This window comes from Periophthalmus magnuspinnatus, chromosome 21 (assembly GCF_009829125.3).
Source record: "Periophthalmus magnuspinnatus isolate fPerMag1 chromosome 21, fPerMag1.2.pri, whole genome shotgun sequence".
In the NCBI taxonomy this organism is placed as follows: Eukaryota; Metazoa; Chordata; class Actinopteri; order Gobiiformes; family Gobiidae; genus Periophthalmus; species Periophthalmus magnuspinnatus.
In genome coordinates, this window is record NC_047146.1 from 2,201,125 (window position 1) to 2,221,818 (window position 20,694).

At 44.1% G+C, this 20,694-nt stretch overlaps 1 protein-coding gene across 8 annotated transcripts in view; it reads left to right on the forward strand.

Annotated features, from left to right (window-relative positions):
• The window catches only part of LOC117389177 (tensin-1), a 239,718-nt gene that overhangs the window by 197,851 nt on the left and 21,173 nt on the right, over positions 1-20,694 (forward strand). For all 8 annotated transcript variants that reach the window (XM_055230572.1, XM_055230573.1, XM_055230579.1 and 5 more), the window contains 5 exons: positions 4,122-5,420; positions 10,545-10,726; positions 11,699-11,828; positions 17,161-17,256; positions 19,651-19,886. In XM_055230572.1, coding sequence (XP_055086547.1) covers positions 4,122-5,420; positions 10,545-10,726; positions 11,699-11,828; positions 17,161-17,256; positions 19,651-19,886 — 1,943 coding nt within the window. The remainder of the gene's footprint in view (positions 1-4,121; positions 5,421-10,544; positions 10,727-11,698; positions 11,829-17,160; positions 17,257-19,650; positions 19,887-20,694) is intronic.

A 20,694-nucleotide genomic window follows, 5' to 3' on the forward strand; every position in this document is an offset into this window, starting at 1 on the left:
ACTACTACTACTACTACTATTACTACTACAAGAAAGTAAATGTATTTGCTTGACATGAATTTACTTACAGGTCGTGAACTTGTTACATATGAATACTACTATTACTACTACTATTACTATTGTTGCTACTACTGTTACAGCTCCTGTTACTACCACAGCTATTATCATCAGTACTACTATGGATATTTTTAATACTTATACTTATATACTGCTACTATCAATACTCCATCTAAATAGTAGTTTGAAATACTTGATACTTGATTTATTTTCTAACTGAGGATGAACTTGTAACATCACAGTTGTTTGGTCCCAGTTTAGTCCAGGTTTAGTCCTGGTTTAGCCCTGGTTTAGCCCTGGTTTAGTCCTGGTCTAGTCCTGGTCTAGTCCTGGTCTTGTCCTGGTCTAGCCTGGTTCAGTCCTGGTTCAGTCCTGGTTTAGTCCTGGTTTAGTCCTGTCTAGCCCTGGTTTAGTCCTGGTTTAGTCCTGGTTTAGCCCTGGTTTAGTCCTGGTCTAGTCCTGGTCTTGTCCTGGTCTAGCCCTGGTTTAGTCCTGGTTCAGTCCTGGTTTAGTCCTGGTTCAGTCCTGGTTTAGTCCTGGTTTAGTCCTGTCTAGCCCTGGTTTAGCCCTGGTCTAGCCCTGGTCCAGTCCCGGTCCAGTCCCGTTCAAGTCCCGGTCCAGTCCCGGTCCAGTCCTGGTCTTGTGTCGGTGTAGTACTCTTGATGACATAACTCTTGTATCTGTGCTCGTTCTGTGTTTTTCTTCTTCGTGATGTGGAGTTTCCTTCACTCTGTCCATTTTTCTCTCCACTTCCTGTTTCTCTGGGTGTGTCTCCTACTGGGCTTTATCCCTGCTGGATCGCCTCTCCACAGATATGACCTGTGACTTGCCTTCTGTTTGAGGTCCAATGAGTGGAGCTCTCAGGTGGAGTCCTCAGGTGGAGCTCTCTGTGTGTCAGATGTGTTGACCTTTGACCTTTGACCTTTGACCTGTTTATGGTCCATGTCTCTGTACTTCCTGGTCAAAGTTCATTGTCGTCACTTTAAATAAACAAAAGTCTTTTTTTTTTTCACAACAGCTTCAGAAAATGGAGACATTTTTCAAACGTAAAGACGAGAGTAAAAAAAAAAACTTTCAGACGTAAGATTAATGTGACAAGAGCCAGGACTAAACCAGGACTGAACCAGGACTAAACCAGGACTAAACCAGGACTAAACCAGGACTAAACCAGGACTAGACCAGGACTAAACCAGGACTAAACCAGGACTAGACCAGGACTAGACCAGGACTAGACCAGGACTAAACCAGGACTAAACCAGGACTAAACCAGGACTAGACCAGGACTAGACCAGGACTAAACCAGGACTAAACCAGGACTAAACCAGGACTAAACCAGGACTAGACCAGGACTAAACCAGGACTAAACCAGGACTGAACCAGGACTAAACCAGGACTAGACCAGGACTAAACCAGGACTAAACCAGGACTAAACCAGGACTGAACCAGGACTAAACCAGGACTGAACCAGGACTATACCAGGACTAAACCAGGACTATACCAGGACTAAACCAGGACTATACCAGGACTAAACTAGGACTAAACCAGGACTGAACCAGGACTATACCAGGACTAAACCAGGACTATACCAGGACTAAACCAGGACTGAACCAGGACTAAACCAGGACTAGACCAGGACTAAACCAGGACTAGACCAGGACTAAACCAGGACTAAACCAGGACTAGACCAGGACTAGACCAGGACTAGACCAGGACTAGACCAGGACTAAACCAGGACTAAACCAGGACTAAACCAGGACTAGACCAGGACTAAACCAGGACTAAACCAGGACTAAACCAGGACTAAACCAGGACTAGACCAGGACTAAACCAGGACTAAACCAGGACTAAACCAGGACTAAACCAGGACTAGACCAGGACTAGACCAGGACTAGACCAGGACTAAACCAGGACTAAACCAGGACTAAACCAGGACTAGACCAGGACTAAACCAGGACTAAACCAGGACTGAACCAGGACTAAACCAGGACTAGACCAGGACTAAACCAGGACTAAACCAGGACTAAACCAGGACTAAACCAGGACTGAACCAGGACTAAACCAGGACTGAACCAGGACTATACCAGGACTATACCAGGACTAAACTAGGACTAAACCAGGACTGAACCAGGACTATACCAGGACTAAACCAGGACTATACCAGGACTAAACCAGGTCTGCTTTAAAAACTAATTTTCTGTATAAATGTTAGATGTTTTTCTCTCTGACTCCACCTTAAACACACGCTGACATGAGACAGGCGTGTTGTAGGCGTGTTGTAGACAGGCGTGTTGTAGACGTGTTGTAGACAGGCGTGTTGTAGACGTGTTGTAGACAGGCGTGTTGTTGACAGGCGTGTTGTAGGCGTGTTGTAGACAGGCGTGTTGTAGACAGGCGTGTTGTAGACAGGCGTGTTGTAGACGTGTTGTAGACAGGCGTGTTGTAGACAGGCGTGTTGTAGACAGGCGTGTTGTAGACGTGTTGTAGACAGGCGTGTTGTAGACAGGCGTGTTGTAGACAGGCGTGTTGTAGACAGGCGTGTTGTAGACGTGTTGTAGACAGGCGTGTTGTAGACAGGCGTGTTGTAGACGTGTTGTAGACAGGCGTGTTGTAGGCGTGTTGTAGGCGTGTTGTAGGCGTGTTGTGTGTTGTACGGTGGCTGACACGCTCCTCGTGGTGTCATGGTTGGACTGAGTTTGTCCGTGGCGCCTGTGGACGTGGTTTTGTTTCACTTCAGGATCGCTCCATTTCCTGCACTGGGAGAAGAAGAATCAGAGCCAGAGTTTAATTCAACAACAGCTGTTTGGAAAAACTGTGGATTTATGGACTAAAGTTCATCTTCTACACGAGGGGAAGCAGAGAATGTACTTTTTGTTTTCAGAGTTGAATGTTAAGAATTCACTCACACAGACGAGTTTCAGAACAATTTAGTCTAAATCAGGACGAGTGTGATCCTCACAGACCTGGAGCTGTGTTTCATTCAGTCCTGGTTCAGTCCTGGTTCAGTCCTGGTTCAGTCCTGGTTCAGTCCTGGTTTAGTCCTGGTTCAGTCCTGGTTCAGTCCTGGTTTAGTCCTGGTTCAGTCCTGGTTTAGTCCTGGTTCAGTCCTGGTTTAGTCCTGGTTCAGCCCTGGTTTAGTCCTGGTTCAGTCCTGGTTTAGTCCTGGTTTAGACCTGGTTTAGTCCTGGTTCAGTCCTGGTTTAGTCCTGGTTCAGCCCTGGTTTAGTCCTGGTTCAGTCCTGGTTTAGTCCTGGTTCAGTCCTGGTTTAGTCCTGGTTCAGTCCTGGTTTAGTCCTGGTTTAGACCTGGTTTAGTCCTGGTTTAGACCTGGTTCAGTCCTGGTTCAGTCCTGGTTCAGTCCTGGTTTAGTCCTGGTTTAGACCTGGTTTAGTCCTGGTTCAGTCCTGGTTCAGTCCTGGTTCAGTCCTGGTTTAGTCCTGGTGCAGTCCTGGTGCAGTCCTGGTTTAGTCCTGGTTCAGTCCTGGTTTAGTCCTTGTTTAGTCCTGGTTTAGTCCTGGTTCAGTCCTGGTTCAGTCCTGGTTCAGTCCTGGTTCAGTCCTGGTTTAGTCCAGGTTTAGTCCTGGTTCAGTCTTGGTTTAGTCCTGGTTTAGACCTGGTTTAGTCCTGGTTTAGTCCTGGTTCAGTCCTGGTTTAGTCCAGGTTTAGTCCTGGTTCAGTCTTGGTTTAGTCCTGGTTTAGACCTGGTTTAGACCTGGTTCAGTCCTGGGTCAGTCCTGGTTCAGTCCTGGTTTAGTCCTGGTTCAGTCCTGGTTTAGTCCTGGTTCAGTCCTGGTTCAGTCCTGGTTTGTCCTGGTTTAGTCCTGGTTTAGTCCTGGTTTGTCCTGGTTTAGTCGTACTGGAGTATAAGTCACACCAGCCAAAAAATGCATAATAATGAAGAAAAACTCATATATTTCACATATAAATCACGTCTGAGTCGCAGCCCCGGACAAACTATGAAAAAAAACGGACTTATAGAAAATACGGTATTTTAAAAGTCGATGAGTCGTTGGATTCATTATTGCACCTGAGTAACACTTACCGCGTCTTCTCTCTGTGTCTTGCAGACGTCATCCACACCCAGGGCCCTCTGGACGGCAGCCTCTACGCCAAAGTCCGCAAAAAAGACTCCATCGACCCCCCGGTGACCTCCAATGGGATCCCCCCCTCTGGAGCTCTCCCCTCCGTAGACCAAGCCCTCTCCGTGAGCAGCGACTCGGGCAACTCCACGGCTTCCATCAAAACTGACCGTACCGATGAAAACACAACAGCGCCACCTACCGTCTCCGCCGTGAACCAGCGAAACGAAGCCAACCCGGCTCCACCTGTGCAGCGTCCCATCAGCCCGCAGGAAAAACAAGAGCTAGAGCAACTTTTGAGCGGGTTGGAAGGGCCCATGCGTAGACAGCCATATTTGTCGACGGCTAATGCTAGCAGCAGCGGTATGCTACATCTAGTCCCAGCGCAAATCCACGTGAATGGACACGGGCGCATCGGAGTAGACCGGGAAACTGATATTTTGGACGATGAATTGCCGACGAGTCAGGAAGGCAACAGCGTGGACAGTCTTGGGACGTTTTCCTCCTTGGAAGATCGCGCGACGCCGGCGGATTTGTACTACCAACCGGAGAGCAGCGTCAACGGGCAGGACCATGTTATGTATTTGGAAAGGACTGCGTCAGAAAAGCCCAGCGAGATACTGCCATCTCCTGGTGACTACATGGTAACGCAAAATGGGAGTATGTACAGATCGCAGTCTTTCGGAGCGGAGACGAAGCCGCAACCGCAACCGCAAGCCCCGGCGCGAACCACGAGTAGCAGGGAGGCGGTGCAGCGAGGGTTAAACGTTTGGCAGAAATTCGGCGTCACGGAAGAACCGGTTACCGAAGGAATTATCTTCAGCCCGTCAAACATGGTGATGCCGAGTCACAGCCATAGCTTACCGCAATTCCCGCATCGTAGCTCCGCGTCGCAGCAAGAAATCGAACAATCCATCCAGACGCTAAACATGCTAATGCTAGATCTGGAGCCCGGGAATGCGATGCCGAAGTCTCAAAGCGTTCCGGTGCAAAACGTCGTCACCGCGCAACCGTCCTTTTCGCAAATGCAATCCCGGCCGAGTTTTAAAGCGGAGGAAGGGAGTCGGAGCGGCAGTTATCCGGCGAATTCTGAGGTAACGCCAGGAAAACGGAGTACGCCAGAGCCCAGACAAATACAGGAAGTGGAAAAGGGATATCTGTCGAGTGTATCCAAGCCGGCGGAGGTGGTAGAGCCCTCTAGCGATGGTTCGACGTCACTGCAGGCGAGAGAGACAGAGCCCGAGGAGGTCTTCAACGTGGAAGGACTGGTGAAGCAAAGAGTGGCAGGTAAAGACCATTTTTAAAGCTGCACTGTGTAACTTTTCTCATGGCGGGCGCTTGTTCCTACTTATCACTTTGAAATATAAATTTAAACATTGAAAAACATGCATTCTTCCCGAGTAAATTTGGCCTGTAACTTGTCCCGGTGGCGTCACGTTCTTGTCTCCATGGAGATAGATAACTTTAATGCCATACGATGAAACATGCAGGGAAAACAATAACTTCTCCATGACAACCAGGCGACATTCATCCTGCGCCAGAAAAGCTACATCCTTGTCGTTTATACACGTTTTTATGACAAAATCCTGTAAAAGCCCCTTACAAAGTTATGGCATCAAAAGTTTTTCTTCATGTGTCTTTTCACGGGCGCCATTTTGAGGACTTTACATCAATCCAAAGACACAACTTTTTTGTTTTGAATTGTTAATTATGTGCTAATTTTGTATACATTTTAAGTTAAGCTCCACTGGACTTCTCCTTGTCAGTTCCTCTTCCTGTTTTCTGCTTTATCTCTCTCTTTCTTTCTCACGGTTCATCTTTTTACCCAGAGTTCTCGGCTCGTGTCCAGATTTCCAAAATGGCGGCCTGCTCTTCGCCGCTGCCTGACGCGCGTCGCTCTCACGCTCTCTGGGGTTGGTTGGTCTCTGTAGGACGTCTGTGGAGTGCTGTGGACTTTGGCTCTGAGCTTGTTGTGCTTGTGCTGCGTGTGTTTCTGTCCGATTCGGAATTCTGTCTTTGAAATTTTGTATCGGAATCTTGTGAAAAAAAAAAAGTGTTTCTGACGTACGGCGTCAACGGGGCACGCGCTAACCTCACTGTAGGGCGAGGGATGTTTTATTAATCTTGCGTTTGTTGCATAGACTGAGCTACGTTAGCGCGTCGATGCTAGCAGTTATAGGCGAATTTTGAGCCGAGTACGTAGCAACCAAAGAGCCAATCCGGAGCGAGGCTGTCGAAGCTAACGCCCCTTTCCCTTAGCAACGCTGTCAATCAAACCTGTTGCTAACGCTAGAGGGAGTGAACTCAAGGAAAGAAGACGCCTGATTTGTCTGTTATTAATGTTCATGTCTTAAATTTCAGACACAAAAGTGAAATAAAAACCCCAGGATCATGTAGAGGGTTAATACGAACATTTAAGACCAGAATGAGTCTGAAGCAGCAGAGACAGAGAGAGGACACAAAAAACAAAATATAAACTCAAAATAACAAAAAATGTAAATAAAATACTAATAAAAAATTAACTAAAAATCACAAAAAAACACCTTCAAAATAACTAAAAAAGTTTAAAATAAACTCAAAATAAAAAAGAACTCAAAATAACTAAAAAAAAGTAAAAAAAAAACAAACAAACAACAAAAACAGCTCAAAATAACAGCAAAATTTAAAAATAAACAAAAAATAATAATTAACTCAAAATAACAAAAAAATAAAATAAACAAAAAACCTCAAAACAACAAAAAAGTTAAAAAAAAATAAAAAAAATAAAAAAGAACTCAAAATAACTAAAACATATTTTAAAAAATTTAAATAAACTCAAAATAAAAGCCCCAGGATCATGTAGAGGGTTAATACGAACATTTAAGACCAGAATGAGTCTGAAGCAGCAGAGACAGAGAGAGGAGATGAAAAAACAAAAAATAAACTCAAAATAACAAAAAAAATATAATAATGATAATAACTCAAAATAACCAAAAAAATTTAAAAATAAAAAAATAAACAAAAATCCTCAAAAAAACAAGTAAAAAAAAGAGAACTCAAAATAACAAAAAATAAATAAAAAATAAATAAACCCATATCAGGCGATTTCGATAGCATAGAAAGCATAGATAATATTTTTCAAAATTTGCAGTAAAAAGTTAATTTTAGCTGAAGCCCGAGGGCCACCAAACATTGATCTGAGTGCCGCATTCGACCCTTGGGCCACAGTTTGGACACCCCTGGAAGGCTGTTTCAGACTTCTGCAGCTTCAGAAGAGAAGACGCTTCTCAGAGGAGCGGAGTCCGCGCTGGTTTGTCTGGAATGTTTCACAATATTCAACATCTGCGCTGCATTTATTGAGTTACAGGTGATTTCTTTGACTCGGTTCATTCGAGTCGAACCTCGTCTGACCTCACATCTGTGTCTCTAACACAACTATCAGACCTGGACCCTGTTTCTCTCTCTTCCTCTCATTCTCCTTTTCGCTCTCTCTCTCTCTCACTATTTCTCTCTCCCTCCCTCTCTCTCTCTCTTTCTCTGTCTCTCTCTCTGTGCGTCTCTGTCTTTCTCTTTACCTCTCTCTCTGTGCGTCTCTCTCTCTCTGTCTCTCTGTGCATCTCTCTCTCTCTTTCCCTCTCTCTGTATTTCTGTGCGTCTCTCTCTTTCTCTCTCTGTGTGTCTCTCTCTCTCTGTGCATCTCTCTCTTTCTATCTCTGTCTCTCTGTGCGTCTCTCTCTGTCTCTCTGTGCGTCTCTCTCTGTCTCTCTGTGCGTCTCTCTCTGTCTCTCTGTGCGTCTCTCTCTGTGCGTCTCTCTCTGTCTCTCTGTGTGTCTCTCTCTTTCTCTCTCTCTATCTCCCTGTGTGTGTGTCTCTCTCTCTGTCTCTCTATGCGTCTCTCTCTTTCTCTCTCTCTATCTCTCTGTGCGTCTCTCTTTCTCTCTCTCTGTCTCTCTGTGAGTCTCTCTCTCTCTCTGTCTCTCTGTGTGTCTCTCTCTTTCTCTCTCTATCTCTCTGTGCGTCTCTCTCTCTCTTTGTCTCTCTAGCTCTCTGTGCTCTCTCTCTGTCTCTCTATGCGTCTCTCTCTTTCTCTCTCTCTATCTCTCTGTGCGTCTCTCTTTCTCTCTCTATCTCTCTGTGTGTCTCTCTCTCTGTCTCTCTTTCTCTCTCTCCCTCTCCGTACATTCTGTAGGAACAGCTGGAAATCATCAGGCGTTGCCGTGGCGACGGGGCGGCGGTGTTGTGTGGAGCGGTGCATTGTGGGTACATCTGTTTCTCAGTGTGAGGCGTATGAGCGGAGGGAGGGAGAAAGAGAGGGAGGAAGCGAGGGAAACGGAGGGAGGGGACGTAATGTTTTTAAAGATGACAACATCGAGTCTGGAGCCAAGAACAAGCTATTTATACAGAAAATATACAGCCGCTAAAGTTATATGGGCCTCACAGAGTAGTAAAAGTACATGGGAATATATCATGGAAAGTACTAGGCCCATGTATTTGAGCAAAACGTATGTAAGTGCACTGTTAGCATGCTAGATGTTTTTGTTAGCTTATGGTCTGGTCTGCTTTTTTAATTGTGAAGCAGCTAAAATAGTAGCTGCTAGCATCAACTTAGCTTAACTTGGTAGTGAAAGAGAACCAGGGAAGGTGAATAGAGCGCTTTGGGGTTACCACCTGATGATGTCATGAGGTGGTAACCCCGAAGAGACCACCTCATGGCTAATAAAAAAGAGTCTACCTGGGATAAACGTACATGGAATATATCATGGAAATTCAGGGAACAAAAAGTACTAGACCCGTGTATTTGAGCAAAACATGTCTTGCCCCAGTACAGATATAGGCTAGGTGCACTGTTAGCATGCTAGTTGTTGTTGTTAGCTTATCGTCAGGTCTGAGTCAGCAATAACTTTGGACAAACTCTTTAAAATAAACTAGTTTTGTTTGTCACGTTTCTAATTGTGAAGCAGTTTGAATCAGGATAAAATAGTAGCTGCTAGCATCGATTTAGCTTAGCTTGGTAGCTTAGCTTAGCTTGACAGAAAACTGGGGAAGGTGAATAGAGCACTTCAGGGTTACTACCTGATGATGTCATGAGGTGGGATAAAAGTAGATGGAAATATATCACAGAAATTCAGGAAACAAAAAGTACTAGGCCCGTGTATTTGAGCAAAACATGTCTTACCCCAGTACAGAAATATGCTAAGTGCACTGTTAGCATGCTAGCTATTGTTGTTAGCTTATTGTCAGCTCTGATTGAGGAATAATTTTGTACAAACTCTTCACGTTTTTACTGTGAAGAGTATGTCCAAAGTTTGAATCGGGCTAAAATAGTAGTTGCTAGCATTGATTTAGCTTAGCTTGGTGGTGAAAGAAAACGGGGGAAGTTGAATAGAGCGCTTTGGGGTTACCACCTGATGATGTCATGAGGTGGGATGTTTGTAAACAGCGTTGTTCGTGTATTTATTAGTGTAAAGGCATGTGGTTTCTATGTAACTGTTTTTACATGTGAGCTAAGTGTCCATATACGTGTGATGCTTGCGTGTGAATGTTGTCGTGTTTTTTACTAAAGCTGCACTACGTAACTTTTCTGGTGGGAGCTAGCCACTTGCTGACCTCCTTGTTTTTGTTTTACGTGGTAAGTCCTGCTCTTGGACATTAGTCATATCCATCCCGCATTTATTCAATTACAACAGTTCAAGCTGAAAAATACATTTGTAAACACGCAACTTACTGTGAGCGGGATCGCCTCTCCGCAGATCTGACCTGTAACTTTGTCTGGTGGTGGTCATTTGCGTGTCACCGTGCAATTCCAGACTGATATCTCGCTGTTTTTTTTTGTTTTTTTTTTCATACAAAGGGGTATCAGTCTCGAAGCAGAACCAAACGTGATCGTCCAATCAGATTCGTTTATTTCAGTGACGCATGTGAATCGAAGGATCTCATTGGTCGCTCATCATTTACAAACAAAACGACACTTCTCTAGCCTCAGATGAACAGGTTGCAGCGCGTTGCTCATTGATTCTGCAGAAATCCGCCGTGTTTTTCAGCCGACTGTGACATTTTTGATCTTTTTCTCGATGTGGACCGACCGTGCCTCTCCCTGATTGGCTAATCCACCTGTCAATCATTTTTTTCAGCGGCGACCAGACTCACATCTCCGTAAATTATTGGAGTTAAGTGTGTGTTTTGGATCCCACGCAAAAGTTTTAATAGAACTTTTCAAGACAACGCATCGACATCTCCAAGCTGGTTACGGACCCTCCCAAAGAAAAGTTACACAGCGCTTCTTTAGTTTTAGCGATTGTGAACCCACCGTTTTTGAAGCACAGCGTTGCGCCAAAGCTTTGCCGTGTCTGTCTGCGAACCGCCCACTCTGCGCCCAGATTAGAATAAAGCCTTAAAAATCAGCTGGGAACCATTTCAATTCTGTGTTTTCAGGAGTCCAGGCCCGAGCGGCGTGTCCGGACGACCCGGCGCAGACCTCCCGCCGGCCGCCCCCCGACGCCCAGGCCGAGAGCTCCGTGGACGGGTCGGAGTTCCCCCTGCGCTCCCCCGTCCGGTGTGTGTCTCCAGAGTTTGTCAACGCCATCGCCCTCAACCCCGGCGGGCGTCCCAAAGAGGTAAAACAGACCGGTCCTGGAGCTCGGGGATCCTCCTGACCGGGATCCTCGCCTACTTCTGGAGATGGGCGGGGCTTATGGCATTTCCTTGCGCTGTGATTGGGTAAAGCTGCTGTCAATCAAAAGAGCTCAGTCATTTTGAATCAAGTTATATATCGATTATATCACTTTATTTGTCCCTAAAAAAAACAATAATAAAATAAATCTAACAGCTCAACAGGTTGGGTGAGGAGAGTAACATCCCTCAGGACAAAAAAATCGACTTTATAGTATTTAGCTAGAAAAAAAAGTGTATATTTAATTAAAAAAAAGCACAGTTGAAATAATTACAGCTGGAAATGTTTGGTTTTTTTGGTTTTTTTGGTTTTTATCTCCTTAAAACATTCATTATGTCCAAACCGTTTTCTCCCAGTTCTGCGTTTTTGAAGCTCACGTGGAGGAAACGGCCTCAGATACAGGACAGGAGTAGATTATTCACACCTTCAGACCTTTAATAAACCTTAGAACATTTATATTTAATTTAAGTTTTCGTCAGATTTAAATGTTTTTTTTAGGATTTGACAGCAGGATTATCCAAAATTTGCAGCAAAAAATATGACTTTTGGGCTAATTCAGCAGGAAGTCTGTCTGGAGTTGTGTTTTGTTTCATTTTATCTTTCAGTAACGCTTTATTATTATTAGTCTGTCTACATCTGGAACGCTCAAAACGCTCTGCTCCACCTTGTGATGTCATCAAGTGGTAGTTTTCAAGTTAATATCTGCCAATCCTTCACCTTTAGCTCAGTGGAGATTGGGAATGATCCAAATGATTCTAGAAATGAAGGTGTGTGGAGTTTAAAAACACAGCGGAGCACTTCCTGTATCGCCACATGATGACATCACAAGGTGGAACAGGGTGTTTTCAGTATGAGGAAAAACACTGCAGAGAAAATGGCGTAATACGGGACCTTTACGTGAACTTTTCCTCCACAGAGACACATGCACAGTTACCGCGAGGCGTTCGAGGAGCTGGAGTCGACGGCGCCCCCTTCTGTCGGCGGTGAGGTGTTACCCCAAACCCCAGCATTCCCCGTGTCACCGCAAACCCCCTACTTCAACCTGTGTAAGTCCCCCACCCGCTGGCAGAGGGCGCTGTGGAGATCATGAGAGTTTACAGTATTTTTTTTTACAGAATATGTTTAAATACTCTTGATTTTTTGGGGGCTTTTGTTCCCTGTTTGAGTTAAATTTCATAGTTTTTTCGTATCTTTTTGGTGATAATCAATAATAATAATATTCTTTCAGCGTTTTTAAAGTTCGTTCGGACGCCTCGGCTTTGATATTTTATGTTGAATTAAACTGGTTACTACACAGAAAAAAAAAAAACTTGAGTAAAACGTCCACTTCCTAAGGGCCAAATTGAAGTATTTTGCGTTCTGTGGTAAGTCTCCACGGGTGCTCAGCGTTGACCCGAAACCAGACCCCTCCCTCCCCCAGAACCACACCCCTGAGTGACCCCTCGCCTCCCTGAGTGACCCCCTCTGTTCACTGACCACTAGGCCTGTCACGATAACTCATTTTGAACCAAGATATAAACACTGGTCCCTCGTTTATCGCGGGGGTCACGTTCTAAAAATAACCCGGAATAGTCGAAATCTGTGAAGTATCAGCTTTATTTTTTACATTATTCTCTCTGTTTTTGTCTGTAAAACCCCTCACCACACACTTTATACACTTTTCTCACACAGGCGTTAACATTTTCTCACATTTCTCTCTCGTTTAAACTCTCTCAAAGTTCAAACCTTCGTAGGCGTCTTTGTCGGTGCAGAACGTTTCATCGACATTGTGGTTTTGTCGGGGAGAAAACAAATTGCAAACGTACAGCACTTCAGAGTCACACTGAGATCCAACGTTTATGTAAATTTGTCTGAACACATTCTGTACTGGACAGGAGACACGGCACGGAGGAGACTGATGGACAATGGTCTACAGTCCAACAGCCAATCAGGACGCACGACACAATGGTCTACAGTCCAACAGCCAATCAGGACGCACGACACAATGGTCTACAGTCCAACAGCCAATCAGGACGCACGACACAATGGTCTACAGTCCAACAGCCAATCAGGACGCACGACACAATGGTCTACAGTCCAACAGCCAATCAGGACGCACGACACAATGGTCTACAGTCCAACAAAACTCAAAAAAAAAAAAAAAAAAAGAAGTTAAAAATAAACAAAAAAAACCCAAAAAGAACTCAAAATAACAAAAAAATAAATAAATAAATAAAAAAAATGGACAATGATGGACAATGGTCTACAGCCCTTTAGCCAATCAGGACGTAGAACACAATGCACGTTCATACGCTGGAATAAAACATGTAAAATTGCAAAAAAAAAAGACGGTTTGAACTTTGAGAGAGTTTAAACGAGAGAGAAATGTGAGAAAATGTTAACGCCTGTGTGAGAAAAGTGTATAAAGTGTGTGGTGAGGGGTTTTACAGACAAAAACAGAGAGAATAATATAAAAAATAAAGCTGATACTTCGCGGATTTCGGTTATTTTTAGAACGTAACGAGGCACCTCTGTACAGTAGAACGAACAAATAATTCATCATAGCAGTTGTTAGTTCTGCTTTCTACAGCTCTGATCTTACTGAATTAGAGAAAAATGCAAAAAAGACAAAACACACCAGAAATACCGAGCCTTAAATACGTCGTTCCAGCTTTTATTTACAGAGCGATAAGTCGATATATCGTGATTATTATCGTGACCGGCCTATAGACGCCTGCTTTGGCATGTTGTGTGCACCACCACCACCTCCACCACCACCTCCACCACCACCACCACCAGCAGAAGAACATCACGTCTGCCTCGGTGTGTTTCATTCTCAGGCCTCGTTTTTAAATTCTAGCATTTCCAAATAAAAGACCGTAGGATTTTCGTGCGGGCTGATCTGAAGTCGTCGTGTACCAGCTCAGAGTCTAATCCTCGAAAAACCTCTGTCTAAACCCGTGTGTGGGCATCAGGGTTTACACGGACTAAAACACAAACATAAATAGTACTAATATTTAACGAACTGGGAGATCCGCTTTATATTAGATAATATAATAGATAATATATCGTTCCCTCAAGATAATATATATTTTGTTTTTCATTTTGTAAATATTTCCCTTCTCCTCTCCCTCATCTGAATTCTAAATGATTGGTCTATATAATATTGTGATCTCATCTGAAACACATCGATCCCGCTCCTGCATTTAGCTCAGAAAAAAAGGTAAAAGGTCAAACACTAGGATGGCTTTTTCAGTGTTTCAGTTTCAGTAGCAGATTAGCCGTAGCATGCGGTCCCGTCCCGGCGCGCTCTAAAAACACGGCGCTCCTGTTTGTGTTTGTGTCACTGTTTTTGTGCATGTTTTGGCTGCAGCCGAGCACCGGGCATGAGCTCTGACCTTTGACCCTGTGATCTGTGTTTACATTAAAGTGTCTGAGCAGCTGCTCCGTGTCTGGATTTAAAAGATGACACATTTTGTCACTTAAAGCTGCACTATGGGGCTTTTCTAGTGAATGGTCCGCCACCTGATGGTCTCCTTTAAAGAGGGAATGTTATTCAAAATGAGCTTTTCCTCGTGTTTTAACGTTGTCCCGTCATCAAAAACACGTCTGAAGAGGTTTTAGACGTCATCTATGCATGTTTGAGTCATCTAGAGATCTCTCCCAGGGGCCTATTCAAACCCTTTTTAAGTTTAGCTGTAAGATCCAGTACGAGGCTCCGCCCACAATCCTACATCACCCACGCTCCACACGACAATCCTCCATAAATACAAAAACATGATACAAAACTGTACTTTGTGAAAATACCTCCTCTTTAATACCCCACAGAAATAAATACCTCCTCTTTAATACCCCACAGAAGTAAATACCTCCTCTTTAATACCCCACAGAAGTAAATACCTCCTCTTTAATACCCCACAGAAGTAAATACCTCCTCTTTAATGCCCCACAGAGGTAAATACCTCCTCTTTAATACCCCACAGAAGTAAATACCTCCTCTTTAATACCCCACAGAAGTAAATACCTCCTCTTTAATACCCCGTAGAAGTAAATACCTCCTCTTTAATACCCCACAGAAGTAAATACCTCCTCTTTAATACCCCACAGAAGTAAATACCTCCTCTTTAATACCCCACAGAAGTAAATACCTCCTCTTTAATACCCCACAGAAGTAAATACCTCCTCTTTAATGCCCCACAGAGGTAAATACCTCCTCTTTAATGCCCCACAGAAGTAAATACCTCCTCTTTAATACCCCACAGAAGTAAATACCTCCTCTTTAATACCCCGTAGAAGTAAATACCTCCTCTTTAATACCCCACAGAAGTAAATACCTCCTCTTTAATACCCCACAGAAGTAAATACCTCCTCTTTAATGCCCCACAGAGGTAAATACCTCCTCTTTAATACCCCACAGAAGTAAATACCTCCTCTTTAATACCCCACAGAAGTAAATACCTCCTCTTTAATACCCCACAGAAGTAAATACCTCCTCTTTAATGCCCCACAGAGGTAAATACCTCCTCTTTAATACCCCACAGAAGTAAATACCTCCTCTTTAATACCCCACAGAAGTAAATACCTCCTCTTTAATACCCCACAGAAGTAAATACCCCCTCTTTAATACCCCACAGAAGTAAATACCTCCTCTTTAATACCCAACAGAAGTAAATACCTCCTCTTTAATACCCCGTAGAAGTAAATACCTCCTCTTTAATACCCCACAAAAGTAAATACCTCCTCTTTAATACCCCACAGAAGTAAATACCTCCTCTTTAATACCCCACAGAAATAAATACCTCCTCTTTAATACCCCACAGAAGTAAATACCTCCTCTTTAATACCCCACAGAAGTAAATACCTCCTCTTTAATACCCCACAGAAGTAAATACCTCCTCTTTAATACCCCACAGAAATAAATACCTCCACCTCCTCTTTAATACCCCACAGAAGTAAATACCTCCTCTTTAATACCCTACAGAAGTAAATACCTCCTCTTTAATACCTCATAGAAGTAAATACCTCCTCTTTAATACCCCATAGAAGTAAATACCTCCTCTTTAATACCCCATAGAATAAATACCTCCTCTTTAATACCCCACAGAAGTAAATACAATACCTCCTCTTTAATACCCCACAGAAGTAAATACCTCCTCTTTAATACCCCATAGAAGTAAATACCTCCTCTTTAATGCCCCACAGAAGTAAATACCCCCTCTTTAATACCCCACAGAAGTAAATACCTCCTCTTTAATACCCAACAGAAGTAAATACCTCCTCTTTAATACCCCGTAGAAGTAAATACCTCCTCTTTAATACCCCACAAAAGTAAATACCTCCTCTTTAATACCCCACAGAAGTAAATACCTCCTCTTTAATACCCCACAGAAATAAATACCTCCTCTTTAATACCCCACAGAAGTAAATACCTCCTCTTTAATACCCCACAGAAGTAAATACCTCCTCTTTAATACCCCACAGAAGTAAATACCTCCTCTTTAATACCCCACAGAAATAAATACCTCCACCTCCTCTTTAATACCCCACAGAAGTAAATACCTCCTCTTTAATACCCCACAGAAGTAAATACCTCCTCTTTAATACCTCATAGAAGTAAATACCTCCTCTTTAATACCCCATAGAAGTAAATACCTCCTCTTTAATACCCCATAGAATAAATACCTCCTCTTTAATACCCCACAGAAGTAAATACAATACCTCCTCTTTAATACCCCACAGAAGTAAATACCTCCTCTTTAATACCCCATAGAAGTAAATACCTCCTCTTTAATGCCCCACAGAAGTAAATACCTCCTCTTTAATGCCCCACAGAAGTAAATACCTCCTCTTTAATGCCCCACAGAAGTAAATACCTCCTCTTTAATACCCCACAGAAGTAAATACCCCCTCTTTAATACCCTTTCTTTAAGATGTTATTGCGTTGCCTGGAAAATTACACAGTATGGCATTAAACATATCTATTTTGCATTTGTTCAATTACACATTTCTATTACGTTGAAAAACATGCATTCACACTGTGAGTGGGTACTCTTCTGCACAGACGTGACACGTAACTTTAGTTAAGTTTAATGCCCTACACTGGAACATGTCTGTACAGATCTGAACTACAGGCTCAGCAGTTTGTGTGCAGAATAAGACAGGAGATTACAGGAGAAAAGTTTGTACCTCTGCGGTTTGCTAATAAATCTTGGTGCTAATTCCAGGTAAAGCAATAACATTTCCATGGAAACAAGCACATGGTGGTCCCTCAACCAGAAAAGTTCCATTGTGCAGCTTTAATCTGATGGTATATTCCTGTCGGATCCCGTAGACGAGGGAGCAGCTGTTTCTCATGTTGCAGGTCGTTTTCTGATCTGTTTTCTGTTTTTTTTTCTTTAGGTCGCTCTCCTCCAGGACTCGCCAAGACGCCTCTGTCGGCTCTGGGACTCAAACCGCACAACCCGGCGGAGATCCACCTCAACCAGACCGGAGCGGGTACAGGAAGTTCACATTCTCAAGTCCCAAGTTTACTTATATCTGCAGCACGTTTAAAACAACTTGAGCTGACCAAAGTGTTAAATACCAGGGAGAAGAGGCGGGGCTAGTGTTAAATACCAGGGAGAAGAGGCGGGGCTAGTGTTAAATACCAGGGAGAAGAGGCGGGGCTAGTGTTAAATACCAGGGAGAAGAGGCAGGGCTAGTGTTAAATACCAGGGAGAAGAGGCGGGGCTTGTGTGAAATACCAGGGAGAAGAGGCGGGGCTTGTGTTAAATACCAGGGAGAAGAGGCGGGGCTTGTGTTAAATACCAGGGAGAAGAGGCGTGGCTTGTGTTAAATACCAGGGAGAAGAGGCGGGGCTTGTGTTAAATACCAGGGAGAAGAGGCGGGGCTTGTGTTAAATACCAGGGAGAAGATGCGGGGCTAGTGTTAAATACCAGGGAGAAGAGGCGGGGCTAGTGTTAAATACCAGGGAGAAGAGGCGGGGTTTGTGTTAAATACCAGGGAGAAGAGGCGGGGCTTGTGTTAAATACCAGGGAGAAGAGGCGGGGCTAGTGTTTAAATACCAGGGAGAAGAGGCGGGGCTAGTGTTAGTGTTAAATACCAGAGAGAAGAGGCGGGGCTAGAGTTAAATACCAGGGAGAAGAGGCGGGGCTTGTGTTAAATACCAGGGAGAAGAGGCGGGGCTAGTGTTAAATACCAGGGAGAAGAGGCGGGGCTAGTGTTAAATACCAGGGAGAAGAGGCGGGGCTAGTGTTAAATACCAGGGAGAAGAGGCGGGGCTAGTGTTAAATACCAGGGAGAAGAGGCGGGGCTTGTGTTAAATACCAGGGAGAAGAGGCGGGGCTAGTGTTAAATACCAGGGAGAAGAGGCGGGGCTAGTGTTAAATACCAGGGAGAAGAGGCGGGGCTAGTGTTAAATACCAGGGAGAAGAGGCGGGGCTAGAGTTAAATACCAGGGAGAAGAGGCGGGGCTAGTGTTAAATACCAGGGAGAAGAGGCGGGGCTAGAGTTAAATACCAGGGAGAAGAGGCGGGGCTAGTGTTAAATACCAGGGAGAAGAGGCGGGGCTAGTGTTAAATACCAGGGAGAAGAGGCGGGGCTAGAGTTAAATACCAGGGAGAAGAGGCGGGGCTAGTGTTAAATACCAGGGAGAAGAGGCGGGGCTAGTGTTAGTGTTAAATACCAGAGAGAAGAGGCGGGGCTAGAGTTAAATACCAGGGAGAAGAGGCGGGGCTTGTGTTAAATGCCAGGGAGAAGAGGCGGGGCTTGTGTTAAGAGGCGGGGCTAGTGTTAAATACCAGGGAGAAGAGGTGGGTTTTCAGTCTAGTCTTAAACTGCATTAAAGACTGAGAGGATCTGACAGGCAGAGGGCGCTGTTCCATACTCTAGGTGCTGTCACAGAGGAGGCGAGTAGAAGACAAGTAAGAATATTTGTAGTGTGTAGTGTAGGACATAAAGACGCACTAAGGTTTATTTCACACGTGTCTTCTGACTGTTTCACTAACGCTCTGCAGAAGATGAGAGTGAACGAGCTGAAGGTAAGAACCAAGAACCAGACAAGAACCTGCAAAACATCTCCATCTGTGAGGATTTACACGTCCACATCAACATGTCAACATCAGGACATAACTAAGACTAGACCAGGACTAGACCAGGACCAGACCAGGACTAGACCAGGACTAGACCAGGACTAGACCAGGACCAGACCAGGACTAGACCAGACCAGGACTAGACCAGGACTAGACCAGGACTAGACCAGGACTAGACCAGGGCCAGACCAAGAACAGACCAGGACTAGACCAGGACCAGACCAAGAACAGACCAGGACTAAACCAGGACCAGACCAAGAACAGACCAAGACTAGACCAGGATGAAAACGGGACAAAACCAGGACCAGACCAGGACTAGACCAGGACCAGACCAAGAACAGACCAAGACTAGACCAGGATGAAAACGGGACAAAACCAGGACCAAACCCGGACCAAACCAGGACTAGACCAGCACCAAACCAGCACCAAACCAGGACCAAACCAGGACAAATGTGACTTCATGCCTGGTTTCAGTTTAACAGCAGAAGTTTAACGAGTCGACTCATTTACCTCAGTTTTCCTGGAGGTTGCTAGTTCAAGTCCCGCCGCGGCTTCTCTCACTGTTTTTATGTTGTGTCTTTGGTCCAGACACTTCACCAGTTTTTCCTTTTTTCTGACTGGCAGCACAACATCCATCATATTTTGTTTTGGTTTTTTTTTGTTTTCTCCCAAGTTATAACATCGTTCCCTCATCAAAAACATGAAGAGTCATCCAAGCATGTTTGAATAATCTAGAGATCTCTCCTATTCAAACCCTCCTTAAGTTCTTAAAATCTTCTCTTCTCTCTTCTTTTTACAGCCCCCAGGAGTTACGTTGAATCAGTGGCTCGATCGGCCTCAGCAGCAGGACCAGATCCCCCCTCATCTCCTCGGAGCGTGAGTCCCCCGGTGGACACTACGGGCACTGCAGTGAAAGCACAGAGCGTCAGCCAATCAGGGGAGAGCCTCGCTAAAGCTCTGCCCATCAGCCAATCAGAGGAGATTATCAAAAAACCAAGCAGCCCCGTGTTGGAACGGCATTCTTCTTTCCCACAGGTACGGCGACGAAATATATCGCAAAACCGATTTTACAGCGACGCAAGCTAACGTCTTATATACGTGAAAATAAATAAACTGAACCGATGTCATATATAAAAATAAAAAAACTACTAAATGGAGGTCCTGATACAATTATAGATTTTTAATTTAAATAAAAAGTTCAGATTTTGTTTTGTGTTGATGCCATAGAAGAAAATACCTCTTCTTTAATACCCCACAGAAGTAAATACCTCCTCTTTAATATAACATAGAAGTAAACACCTCCTCTTTAATACTCCACAGAAGTAAATACCTCCTCTTTAATACTCCACAGAAGTAAATACCTCCTCTTTAATACCCCACAGAAGTAAACACCTCCTCTTTAATACTCCACAGAAGTAAATACCTCCTCTTTAATACCCTATAGAAGTAAATACCTCCTCTTTAATACCCCGTAGAAGTAAAATACCTCCTCTTTAATACCCCACAGAAGTAAATACCTCCTCTTTAATACCCCACATAAGTAAATACCTCCTCTTTAATACCCCACAGAAGTAAATACCTCCTCTTTAATACCCCACAGAAGTAAACACCTCCTCTTTAATACTCCACAGAAGTAAATACCTCCTCTTTAATACCCTATAGAAGTAAATACCTCCTCTTTAATACCCCGTAGAAGTAAAATACCTCCTCTTTAATACCCCACAGAAGTAAATACCTCCTCTTTAATACCCCACAGAAGTAAAATACCTCCTCTTTAATACCCCACAGAAGTAAATACCTCCTCTTTAATACCCCACAGAAGTAAATACCTCCTCTTTAATAC